This window comes from Erpetoichthys calabaricus, chromosome 13 (assembly GCF_900747795.2).
Source record: "Erpetoichthys calabaricus chromosome 13, fErpCal1.3, whole genome shotgun sequence".
NCBI lineage: Eukaryota > Metazoa > Chordata > Cladistia > Polypteriformes > Polypteridae > Erpetoichthys > Erpetoichthys calabaricus.
In genome coordinates, this window is record NC_041406.2 from 73,380,743 (window position 1) to 73,394,490 (window position 13,748).

General features: G+C 38.1%; 1 protein-coding gene across 1 annotated transcript in view; it reads left to right on the forward strand.

Annotated features, from left to right (window-relative positions):
- Positions 1–13,748, forward strand: part of itga8 (integrin, alpha 8) — a 250,776-nt gene that overhangs the window by 72,595 nt on the left and 164,433 nt on the right. Inside the window, exons 12-13 of the mRNA XM_028817120.2 lie at positions 7,702–7,907; positions 13,223–13,414. Of these exons, the coding sequence (XP_028672953.2) occupies positions 7,702–7,907; positions 13,223–13,414 (398 nt within the window). The remainder of the gene's footprint in view (positions 1–7,701; positions 7,908–13,222; positions 13,415–13,748) is intronic.

Sequence of the window (13,748 nt, forward strand, 5' to 3'; positions counted from 1 at the left end):
CTGATTAAAAAAAGATCTGCGGTCACCATTTAACTTATTGATGACTTTCTTGCTTGGAAATTGCTTCATTCTTTTTCTTTCAACCCCTGAGTTGTTCTTTCAACTTAACCATTTCCTGCTACCCTGTGGAAGAGACAGCAAGCCGGCAGGAGCAAATCAAGAACATGACTCTAATTAGCTCTTGGCGCACACATACTGACACATACCGTTGACTCTACTACTGACTAATGTTGTTTACTTAGAGTTATATGTAGCAGGGAGCTTGGGGATTTGGGGCCAGAATCATAAACAAGATAGTGGGAGACTATGTCATCCTCCCCTTTAGCTAACATTTATTTGTTTTTTAGCCCACTGGGCAATAAAGAGAAGGAGCATGAGAAGTGTCTGAATGTTAGGATGCATGCTGTGAGGAGCAGATATCAGTTTATGACAGTGGATGTAATGAAACTTACTTCAGATGCCTTCATTTTTGCTTTCACCCCTCATAATTTACATTTGGCCGGAAAAGTTCACATTAACTACATTTTCCTTACATTACTTGAAGGTTTTGTAAATTGATTTAAATGATACAACACTGGAATTGTCGGTGGGCTTAGATTAACTTAGAGTTGTCTAATGGCTGTGCCAGTCTTGAGTGTTATTATGAATCATGCAGCCTCTATAGCATCACTTAGTCAAGTCCACAATCGGAAGGGACTGGAGTCAATGCTGGCAGCACTCAGCACGAAGCAGGAATCAAGCATGAATGTTCACTAATTTTATTTGTTTTTGTAGAATTCTGTCATTTGTTCTCTTTTCGATAGCTTCACTTATTTTGATAATCAAGGTTTTTTATTTTTAGAATGCATCTGCAGGACTTAGCAGAAAGAAAATTGCTTTGGGGAATACTGCATATGTGCATAGGATTAAAATGTACATTTCACAACATCATAGGTGGATAAGGCTCATGCACAACAATGGTGTGAGCAGAACCTTCTTCAAATATTTTCATGCACTCATTCTCAAACTCACTTAATCCAAATCGGCATCACTCAGACTGAAGCCTATCACATCTGTGTTGGGTACAAGGCAAACAACAGCCATCACAGGGCACACTCAGTCGCACTGGGCCAGTTTATACTTACCAGGTAATCTAACATGTACGTTGTGACGGATGGCAGGGATGAACCCTGTACCCTTACCTGTATAACCAGTACAGTGGATGAACATGGAGAGACAGCCTTCAAAAGCTGTATGAGTCTTCAATACACTAGGTGGCAGCATTCTAGGACTGGTATACCCATACACAATCCCAGATAGTGTGCTGGGAACTGTAGCCCTGTGGGGCTGCCAGTCTGGGTTTGGTGGGTGCTGCCAGGGATAGCTGCAGGGATGACTGTCCCTGCTTTGTGGGGCTTCTGCCTGACCCTGAAGTTCTTCCTCTGTGCCGTGTCTCACCATCAGAAACACTACCAGGGTCCATCATAAAAGCCACCACCTCATCTCATTCAGGGAGTTGGAGTTGGAAGAAAGTGCACAAGGCTTTCTGGGGAAGAGTGGAAGAAGAGAAAAAGCAAGGATTATGTTATATATTGTATTGTACGGTGTAATCCTGGACTGAACAAAAGATACCTGTACGGGTATTTTTGTGAACAAAATTAAAATGTATTTGTACCTGTGACCCATGACTTCAGTTGTGTGTTGTATTTGGGGTGTAGAAATGCCCCTTAGTGGCTACAACATCTTTGAGATGAATACCTAGAAATTAAAACTCACAAATGAGAATGTGTGAATTTCACAAAGTGAGTGAACAGACCAGGATTTAAATCTGGAACTCTGGAGGTGTGAGGCATCAGCTCTAATCATTGCACCATCCCTAATTTTATACTTGTTAATGGTCTCGCAGAGCCAGACCTGTAAAACACACATCTGGAGACATCCTTGAGTGAATTTTGCTTAAGAGTGGGTGGGAACAATTAGACAACTCAGTGAGTGTCAGATTTCTAGACCAATTCAATGCCTCGTAGGGGTGGTGATTTTGAACTACAGAGAGCAGTGGAGGTCTCGTTAACCTGGTCCGACAGTTGAACACACACACATACACATCTGACTATGATAAAGTGTCTACAGCTAAATCATGTCCTAAAAAGACCCTAATTAAACATGTGTTAGAAATAAGCATAACCTTTCTGCAAAATCAGATTATACAGTACATTGCCATTCAAAGACATCAATGAACTACAGGTAAAAATGAAAGACATGTTGTCAGAGGTGCTGTGTACCATCTCTGTGTACCATGTTGTTCAGTTACAGTGATTGTGTCAGAGTTAGATAGAACCTTTTTGTCCCCAGGGTGAAATTTGTCAAGCTTCTGTAAAAAGGCTGAGCTTGCACAACGCCCAGATGTTGATGTAAGGTTGAAAGAACTGGCAGCTACGTTTGTGAAAATTTGAATTGCAGAATATGCATTTGAAGTAAATGGTGTATTGCACCCTTTCAAAAGGATGTGAAAAGGACTGCAAAAGAGAGCCACCTAGAATGCCAATTTTGATACTCAAAACACCTAAATCAATAAATGTGTCTAACGACATTGACACAACTTCAGCAGAACCATGAACAAGGGTCCACTTTCTGACTATCTCTCTATTATAATAAAAAAATCTTGAGAGACAAGACTTTTTATCCTGCGACGAAACGTGATCTTTTGAAGAGAGACACTTTTTCACGTCCCGAGAGATGAGACTTTGTGCCAAGAGATTTAGCTACGCCCGAGGCCGGACATAAAGGACAAAGATTAGATGACAAAGTAGAACATCGTAAAGAATTCAAAAACGTTGGCGCAATACACATGCAGAGCAGGTTAGAGATAATGGAAAAAAAATGATAGTAAAGATCACATTAGCACAAACAAACGGAAATTACTTGGTGAAATGACGGAACAGTGAAAAGAGATCGAATATATTGTTCGAATTTAAACTTTAAGTCGGAGACTTGCAGATCGTCTAATTCGTGTTTCATCATGGAAAAGTAGTGTTTCTTCCCAAAGAAGAGGTGTATCCGCGAGAATTAAAAGATTGGTTGTTTGGTAAAAGTGAAATCCCTCAATAGAAAATTTCAAGCCCTGCGAGACAAGACTTTATGCAAAGAGATTTGGAAAAGTTCTGCCCACATCTAAAACATTTACAACCACGCACACGGTTCAATCATTTCTCATTTGGGTGAATGCTATTGTCAGACACAGTTCGTGTAGAGAGAAAGAAACAATATTCAGTCACAGGCTGTTATACGTTGCGTTGTCACGATGTAATTCCAAACACGGAATCAAAATTCAATGCAATATTGACGAAAAGGTAAAAGCAAAGAGAGATCGAATATATGGACATACATTAGGTGATATGACAGAAGTATGCAGATATTGTTTGGCTTTAAACTTTAAGTCGGAAACTTGTAGATCGTCTAATTCATGTTGCCATCAGGGAAAGGTAGTGTTTCTTCCCAATGAGAGGCCTATCCATGAGAATTTAAAGGTTGTTTTTTGTGAGCTGCAGAGATGCGAAATTGCTGGCGCGTAGCGCAGGCAGGGGGATTGGCAAGCGAAGTGAGCGGGGCCGAAGCCCCCTAGTTCATTTAAATGAATAACTAAAGTTGGCATTATTGTCTAATTGGATAATTCAAACATGCTTTGCCAGAATATAGCCACAATATTTTGACATGTAGAATATCAACCACAATGCTTATGGAAAGTCTATTTGCTCTTGTTATATCGTATAGTCAGGCATTAGTCAAAATGACAGAAAGATATTGTAGCAGACAGATGCACTTTTCAAATGCATGTAGCTCTGGTGGTCTACATTTGTGTCTGTGTGTCTGTCTCCTGTGTCATTACAATGTACACTTTAAGATGCCTCCTATATCTCCTAATCTTTATGCATGCTTATTTTTTAGCCTTGTGAGCCGAAGGTACAAAAATAGTTTTTGCTATTTAAATTTAAAGATTATTACTTAATTCATTTATGGAGCACTGTGCTCAAGACTATGAGTAATATCATTTTGTAATTCTCTTTCAGCTGAGGTCATAATTGGGAATTTGGTTTTCTTAGATTTATTACATTTTCAGGGCATTAACTTCCTTCTGTGTAATACTGTATTGTGTTTTGTAAAAATGACTATGAAAGGAGAATGATGCTAAAAATGCCAAAAAAACAAACAAAAATAAAAAGTTCAACAGTCTTCTGATGTTCCAGCTGGTCAATGAACACCAGTTTCAGAAAAAAGGTCTAGCATGTCTGTCTTTCCTAGCCCTCTAGTGTAGATAGCCTTCCTTCCTACTAATAACTTAATACTTCATTTAAACAGTTTTCTGTAATTAATACCTCATTCTAGGAGCCTCTTTTAGGGGTTATTCACATAAGTGTGAAGGTGTAATGGTATGTTGGTGATTCTAACTACAATCCATAAAAGGGTATCCAGGTGAACCTTTTGGTAGACATTTCCTTTGCCATTATTATCATACCTTAATTGTTTTCACTTTAATGTTTATTCACTCATTAATTGAATGGTCCTGTTTTATCCAGTTTCAGGATTATAAAGGGGGACAATGTAGGAATCAAACCTATAAGAGACACCAGTCCATCACAGGACTGATACCACATACACAGTGACACAGAATGTGTCCATTATAATAGTCACTTGTCTAGGGAGCAACCAGAAACCAAGGGAAGATTCTTTTGGACACAGGGAGAGCATGTAGACCTCAAACATAATGTGCCCACCATCGGAACTAGACCTAACCCCAGTTGTAGCCAGAGTATTAGTACAATCTGTAAATGTTCAAAAGAAAAACGATTATAAATAGAGGGTTCACTTGCCAAACCCCACGGCCTGCGCTTCGTGCCAGCCACTTCGCGTCTCTGCTGTTCGCATTGTGAAGAGAGGGGCTGAAGGCACTCCAAGGAGACGCGGTCGCTCCTCTGAAAACCCCCTCTTAAATGGTGATACAATGGGAAACAAATACAGTTTTTTTTTTACCTCCTCTTTGCTTGATCATCTGCTGGCTTGCTGCTGCTGCTGTGCCGCGTGATCTGTATCTTGCACAGCACTTCAAACATTTAAAAGTCTGTACAGCAGCTGTCGTACTCTTTGTCTTTTATTTCCAGCCCTGAACGTGGTTAAATCTCTTGGCACTCTTGGTTAAGTCTCATCTCGCGGGATGTGAGTTCTTGATATTTTTTAGTTTATAATTTAAAAACGGAATAAGAATCTGAAAATCTAACAAAATCACATTAAAGTTCGATAATTTCTGAAAAGAATGATACCAAACATATATATGTAGGTTTTAAAATAAGCATGATTTAAAGCGTGACAAAAAACATGACATAAAAATGTCATATAAAATCGTTGCACAAAATCAATTGTGGATTTTATATATACATAGTAGATATATATACAGTGTATATATATATATATATATATATATATATATATATATATATATATATATATATATTGCTCAGAAAATGAAGGGACTATCATCACAGTCTAACACCAAGTCAGTTATGCTTCATTGATATCAATCTGTGTAGTTAGGAAGAAGAAGTGATTGTGAATCAACTTCACCTGCTTTGGTACAAATGAAAGTGAGAAAAGGTGCACTGGAGAGGTAAAAGCAAGACAACTCCCAAAATGGGAATGGTATTGCAGGTGGTGGTCACAGACAATTGCGCTCTCTCCTTATCCTTCCTGACTGATCCTTCTCTAGTTTTGCATTTTGCTAGTGTCCTTGTCACTAATGGTAGCATGAGGCATTACCTGCAGCCGATTCAGGTTGCACAGGAAGTCCGGTTCACTCCAGGATGGCACATCCCTACATGCTGTCACAGGATATAACAACGTTGTCACTTTCATTTGCACGAAAGCAGGTGAAGTTGATTCACAATCGCTTAGCCTTCCTAACTGGACAAATTAATATCCCTGACACTTAACTGGCTTGGTATTAGACTGTGATGATTAAGTGTTCCCTTATTTTTTTGAGCAGTACATATATATACAGAATATATGTGGGAGGACCCAAACATTCCTGTAATTGGTTAATAGCATGGAATTAGGGTGTTCTTATCGACTTTGATGCTGGGTATCTTATGCCTATATTCTTGTTAATTGGTCTGCCAAGTGGCATTGTGCTGAGGTGATCAAGTGCATATTTCTGACATTTATTCTATAATTGTGCAAGTGACTTCTGCAATTTATTCTTTTACAAACAGAAAAAAGCATGTTAGGTCATGAAACATCTAAACAAAGATGATCACATATTTGCAAATACACGGACTTGTTAATAAAAAGTTTCCCAGTGGACAGACTTAATCAGCAACATTACACTGAACTGTTGAGGCATCTGAAGGAAAGCATCAGGAAAAAAAAAACAAAATGCCCGGAGCAGTGGTGCACCTCTGCACCATGACAATGCACCTGCACTCACCATGTTGCTTTTCACCCCATGAATTCTCCAGATCTCGCTTCCTGTGATATCCTTTTATTCCAAAGTTAAATTGAAGATGGTAGTGATGATGTTTTAGTACTATGGAAGAAATCGAGAAAAACACAGGAGGCTCTGGTCACGGTAATAAAAGATACAGTAAGTATAGGAAATGTTTCCAGGAATGGAAGAACTGTTGGGACAAGTGTATTGCATCTCAAGGGAAGTTATTTGGCAGTGACTATAATGGAATTTCTGTAAATTGTATAACAAAGTTGTTTTTTTTTATCAGTTCTGGGAATTTTTGAGTATCCTCTTGTGTGTGCATGTATTTATATATACTGATTATACACATATATAGAGTGAAAAGCAGTTTTCTAGTTTTTGTCTTGTTTTGTACTTGTGATGTCAACAGCAGACCCGCAAATCAAACTCTAATAACTTCAACCAGCCCTGCACACTCAGAGCAGTTTTATGTATTGATAATTAAAGGAACGAGAACCACCTGAACAATTACAAATCACCCATCATTCATTTGTCAAAATACTTTGACTCAGCTAGAATTGGGGGATGAAATGCAAAAAATGTCATTTTTTTCATTTTTGTTTAAGTTATATGTAAAACATTGCCCAGAAATAAAAGCTGACATTCTATACTTTAGTCTCATGCTCATCTTTTCCCTTAGAATACACATTTTATGAAAATGTAACATAAATATCCCACATTACTTCATTGTCTCAGTATTTTTGCTTCAATAACCTAAACATGTGTATGTTTGAGTAAGTGGTGAATGTAATTGTTCTGGTATTAGTGAATGTGGAGGTGTGTGTAAATATGCCTTGTAATGGACTGGTGCCATACTGTATCACACACAGTGCTATAAGGGTGGGCTCTGGTACCCAAGAACTACATTTATTGTGTTTAGTTAATGGACATATAGATGGACGGACTTTTCTAAACAGATAGCAACACATTGCTGTAAAATACCTAAGCACGTGCTACAAGTGGGTAGACAGTCAGTGTGTTGGAAAGCTCATAATTCTTTAGGCTTCTACAATGAGACCTGCCTCTTCATGTTCACCATAAATGTAATGACACACTTAGATCTCTATAAACATGTAATGAACAAAATTAAATAATTGATTGTAAACTTAATCGGGGTGTTTTAAAGTATAGTTCCACACATTGCAAGCCAGTTGATTCTTGTGCTTTTACAAGGATAAATACGAGAGTCTCAATCCCTGTTACAGACTGGATGACATACTAGTTGGAGCGCCACTGTACATGGATCGGGAATTCGAAAGCAAGCCAAAAGAAGTGGGCCGCGTTTACATCTACCTGCAAGAGGATGCCCTGACCTTCAAAGAGCCCATAATATTGTCAGGGACTGAAGTATTCGGGCGATTTGGCAGCGCCATTGCTAATTTGGGAGACCTTAATCAGGATGGATATCAGGGTAAGACAAGAAGAGTGTGTGTTTTATTTTGTTTTGTTTTTTTTTCTTCTTCCTGCACTAAATGCCTAAGTTACATTCAGGAAGAGGAATTCTGGAATGGCCCTTGGGAATCATGCTTAATGGAGGAGGAAGGCAATATGCATCCAAAAATCACTGACCTGTAGATCCTTTGCATAATAAAAACATACTTTTTCAACTTCTGCCTTAGCTAAGTTTCTTATATGGTGGTGCGAAGCGTACTCTTCACTCTTGCTCTACTTAAATTATAATACCGCAGAGCCAGGCTGTTGAATGGCATGTCATCATAACCCCGAACGTCTTGACCTGTTAAGAGAGACAAGATTCAGTTGTAAATCGTTTGCATGTTTGTCTATGCTTAATCAATGTGGTATTTCCTGTCATATGGCAATTCATATGGCCTTTGCTTTTGAAGTTATTTGACTTGCATGATATACTGTGTTACATCTTGATAAGCTGATGAGCTTATAGCAGGGCCTTGCCAGCAAGTTTGTAGACCAGCAGAAAATTTGTTAGGATTTTTTTAAGTCTAAAAGGGGAATGCTTTTAAATCTCTATGCCTATAGCTTCCACACCGTGCCCTGAAAATGGACAGTTTTGAGACTACCACATTTGGCTCAGTTTAAATCCATTTGGTTATCAGTCTCTAGAATATGACTTCCTGCTCATTAGCTGACATGGATGAACTTTAATAACTCTGTACACATTTTGGCATATCTGACAGTGATTTTGGAGGCCCTTAAAATTATATGAGCCAAAAGGTCAGCCCTCATAGTTGCTCCAATGACTGGTTATCTGACCCAGGATTAAACGTGTGGGACATTTTCACAAAGGTGACTTTTGGTGGCAGCAGCTGTAACTAATAAAACTGCCGTAACTGACAATGAAGTCCTATTCAATTTGTTTAAGTTCTTCATGTCATTTTTACTATATGTCTCAGGCAGCTTTTTGGGCATAATTTGTGCTGATTTTTGATTATTATGAAGTTAATAAGATGTCTTCAATAATTTTTTAAATGTAATTATTATTAATATAACAGTTATTAAAAAATGTAACAACGAATATTTTCTAAAGAAAATTTTTTGGACCTCTTCAAGTAAAAAGAGGGTGCTGTGGTTTATAGGCCGCCTATAATTAATGATGCATTTGTTTCTAAATTTTCTGATCTCTTACTCTCTCCTATGATAAAGTACTTATTGTTGGTGATTTTAACATACATATTTGTTGTCAATCTAAACCTTTGGTTAATGCCTTTTCATCATTGTTGGATTCATTTGATTTTACCCAGCATACTGACGCCCCAACTCAATCCCTTGGTCTCACTCTTAATCTCGCTCTTAATATTGATATATGTGATGTTCCTTTTACTGATCATTTTTCACTAATGATGGATTTCAATATTACTGTTGACATTCCTACTGCAAGCTGTGCTCCACGCTCCACGCTATTCTCGCTTTTTAAATTCTTCTATTATATCTGATTTTAAAACCATGTTTTCCAGTTTTGATCTATAAGGCCAGTACAATAGTATTGATGATTCTGTCTTAGCTTTAAATTCATCGTGTAAAACGGTTTTAGACTCTATTGCTCCCCTCAAAATACGCTGTAAAAATGGAAGACCTGCTCCATGTCTTAATGATACCACATGGCAGCTGCGCCAGCAGAATGGCTGAACGACTTTAGAAGAAGGACAGACTGACTGTAACTAAGCAGATTTTTAGGACTTCTCTGTTCAACTTCCAGGAGGCAGTTAAAAATGTAAACATGATTACTTCTCAGATTTGGTATCCTCTCATTCTAAATGGTACTGTTCATTCATGTGAGCAGTTTCTTTCATTCCTTGTTAGCAAATCAATACTATCTGCTCTGCCATTGTTCCAGCGGGTTATGTACTTCTGTTGTTAATCATGGTATTGTCTTGGACTCCTTGATATTGTTTCGCTTTCACAGCTCAAAAGTACTATTGACACACTTAAACCTGCTTTTTGTCCTCTTGATATTGTTCCACCACACCTTTTACTAGAAGCTTTTGATATCTTGGGTCCAGCATCGCTGGCTATTATAAATGGTTCTATTAGTGAGGGAGTTGAGCCCTCATTTTTTAAACATGCAGTGGTGCGACCCCGTCTTAAAAAGGCAGAATTAGATCCTGGTGTGCCATTTTTGGCTAAAATATTACAAAGAATTATTTAAAATCAATTAATTGGTTGATCATCTTAACTCCAGTAATTAACTTGAGATCTACCAATCTGGCTTTAGGCGTTTTCATGGTGTTGAGACAGTCCTCCTGAAAGTAAATATTGACATCTCTCTTATTACTGACTCAGGTGGGGCAGCAGTCCTTGTCCTCTGACCTTTCTACAGCTTTTGACACTACTGACCATGAGATCTTACTGTTGCGGGTTGAGCAAATAGTGCGGTTTAAAGGGGCTGCTCTTAACTGGTTCAAGTGATACTGATAGACATTTTTCAGTGACTTTTAATTCCTCTTTTTCATCTACTGCTCCTCAGGGATCCATTCTGGGTCCTATTTTATTTTCTATTTATCTTTATCGTATAGGAGCTGTTTTTAGGAAGTTAAATGTTTCTTTTCATTACTATGCTGATGACACACAAGTCTATATTCCTGTGTGTAACTCTGCAATGAATCAGCTGCAGAATTGTCTTGTAGAACTAAGATTCTGAATGGCTGACAATTTTCTCAATCTTAATCAAAATAAAATGGAAATGTTGATAGCCGATCCTCCTGCCAAAGCTCAAATGGGTTTTGAACTCCTTGGCTCTTTCGCAGACTATTGCAAACCCCATGTTTGGAATCTTGGGGATATTTTTGATGGTACATCTTGTTTGAGAAACTAATAAATTCTGTGGTCAAGAGTTGCTTTTTCCAGCTTCATCTTGTGTCCAAGGTTAAGCCTTTTTTTATCACCTAGGGATCTTGTTTTCATCTTTTCTGGCCTGGTTACTTCTACTCGTTGTATTCTGGGATCAGCAAATCCCTGATATGCAGGTTGCAGTTGGTCCAGAATGCTGCTGCCCATTTTTGGTTGGGGCAAGAAAGTTTAATTCTGTTTCTCCAAAATTAGCCTCTTTACACTGGCTGACAGATTTTTATTAGATTTTAAAATTTTACTGCTGGTTTTTAAATCATTACCTGGGTATGCTCCCACCTATTTATCTGAATTGTATGTTTTACATCAGCCATTCAGAGAGCTTAGATCTACTGGTCACTTGTCTGTTGTTGTTCCTCGTACTAAGTGCAAAAGTAAGAGGGACAGGGCTTTTGCAGCTGCTGCACCTCATCTGTGGAATTCATTACCTCGTTACATTAAGGAGTCACCCTCAGGTGAACTGTTTAAAACTAGACTGAAGACGCATTTCTGTTTTCTAGCTTTCCGTGACCTTCAGTGATGCTGATGTTTCCCTCCTCTCAGTCATTTGTTTGTTTCAATTTACTGCAGGTTGTATTGTGTTTTATTGTATTTGATTCTATTTATTTTATTTATGTTTATTGTATATTTTATTGTAAAGAACTTTTGCTACAGCATTGCTGATGTTGTTTTACATGTGCCCTGTAACTAAATTAAACAATTTATAATAATAATAATAATAATAAGTTTCAAAATCAGGCTGCACCTTGCAGCACCACATTGGTTAGCACTGCTGCCTTACAGCTTTCATAGACTGGCTTTCAATCACACTCTGGACATTTTTAGCATGGAGTTTGCACGTTCCTCCTGTCTCAAAGTTTTTCTTCACAACCTTTCTACCCGTAAGATGCACAAATTAGGTAGATTGACAAGTCCTCATTTCCCCTGCGTGACAGTGTGTGTGAGCTGGGTGGTTTTTGCCTTGTGCTTCTTTGTATTAATTGCTTTCAGAAAATTCCACGATCATCTCATATTATTTTTTTAACCAGCTTAATCCAGACCAGGGTTGCGGTCGGGTGCTAGAGCCTATCCCATCAAGCATAGTGTGCAAAGCAGAAGCAAACCCTAGACATGGCACCACTACATTGCAGGGTATACACACACTCACTCGCACCCTAAACACAAACTAGGGCTAATTTAAAGTCACCATTCCACTAACCTGCATGTTTTTAGACTGTGGGAGGAAATCAGAGCACCCAGAGGAGACCCACGCAGACATGGGGTGAGCATGCAAACTCCATGCAGTGAGAACCTGGGACACAAACTCAGGTCTCCTTACTGCGAGGCTGCAGCACTACAACTGCACCACTGTACCACTGTGCTGTCCCCAAATTTCATAATCGATGTAGCTTATAATAAAGGAACAGAAGACCTTAGACAAATCTATTGATTATTGTTCATCAAGAAGGACTTGAACACAAATGACTTTAAACAACACATATCTACCTATCTAGATGTATCAGTTCTGGCAATCCTTCCATCTTTTCATTTTCTTTGCCCATAAATGTGGGGACCATAAGTACACAGAAAGAAGGACAGGAAGCCAACCTGTAGCTTTAAAAATAAGTTTACTTATACTGTAATATGGTGTACTGTGAAACATTCCATTCCTCTTTCCTCCAATGGCAAAACTGAGACCATAAATGATAGCAGATATTTAATAGTAAGTGGTAGTAGAATGATTTTCTGACTACTTTGTTCTGTTAATAAAGCAGACTTTTGCACTATGCATATAGTCCTGTGGAAAGAGCCTGAAATAATCAAATGCTGATTAGCCTGTGCTATGAACTACATACAGAAATGACATTAGTAAACTGATCTCACCAAGTAAGTTCCACAGTAAATACGCAATGTATCAGGAGGATGTGTAACATTCATAGCAAACTTTTTTTTTTTTTTGCTTGTAATCAAAAGACAAAATATGGAAACTTTTATTGCTGTTATTCTAGAATAATTGTGCTGGATAACAGTAGACTGAACCACAAAAAGAAATCTAATGGTCACTTAAATCTGGTAAGCAATCCAAAACAATCAAGGCAGCATTATGATTTTCACTCAGGAAATCATAGCAACTTCCTTGCCAGATTTTTCTTAACAAAATAACATTACTTGCTTTTGCTTAAGCATCAGAAACAAATCACAGTCTGTCATTTGTTAGATTTGCAAATAATATGGTTGAAGAAATATATGAAACTCATCCACTTGGATTATATCCATTTTCTTTTTGCAATGCAGTTGGATATGTTTCTTTTTACATAAACCACAACAGTGCACTTTTAAAATCTAATCAGTTTTGGTGCTTGAACAACTTTCATAGGAATTCTGCCAGAGAAAACCTTTTTTGCTTTTCTCTTATCCACTTTGTAGATTTTGCAGTCGGCGCACCATTTGCAGGTGCTGACCGAAGAGGGCGTGTTTTTATCTACAATGGTGTGAGTGAAGGGTTAAAGCTTCAACCCTCTCAGGTTTTGAATGGAGTTTGGGCTTCTAAGTCTGCACCAGGAGGATTTGGATTCTCTCTCAGAGGAGACTCAGACTTGGACAAGAATGACTATCCAGGTAAGCAGCGCAGACACATTTTCCTCTCCTGTATGGCTCGTCTTCTCTTTCTGGAAAACACATTACAGCTAAATTACATTCAGGGCAAAGGTCGATCACCAGAAAAGGCACTAAAAAACATGGTGATTTTACTTTTTCTCTAAGAAGTCATCAGTAAGTTATTGCTTTTTTCCATCAAGAGGATTTTTTTGGATGAAAAAAAGAGTACAAAAGAAGTCGTTACTTTTTAACACTTCTAACTCACATGGCACTAATGTGTTTTCAAGCAAGAGATTTTATTAGGAGTCAGTGATACTTTCATAAGGCCCTTTGAAAAAAAAAATCTTCCAAGTTG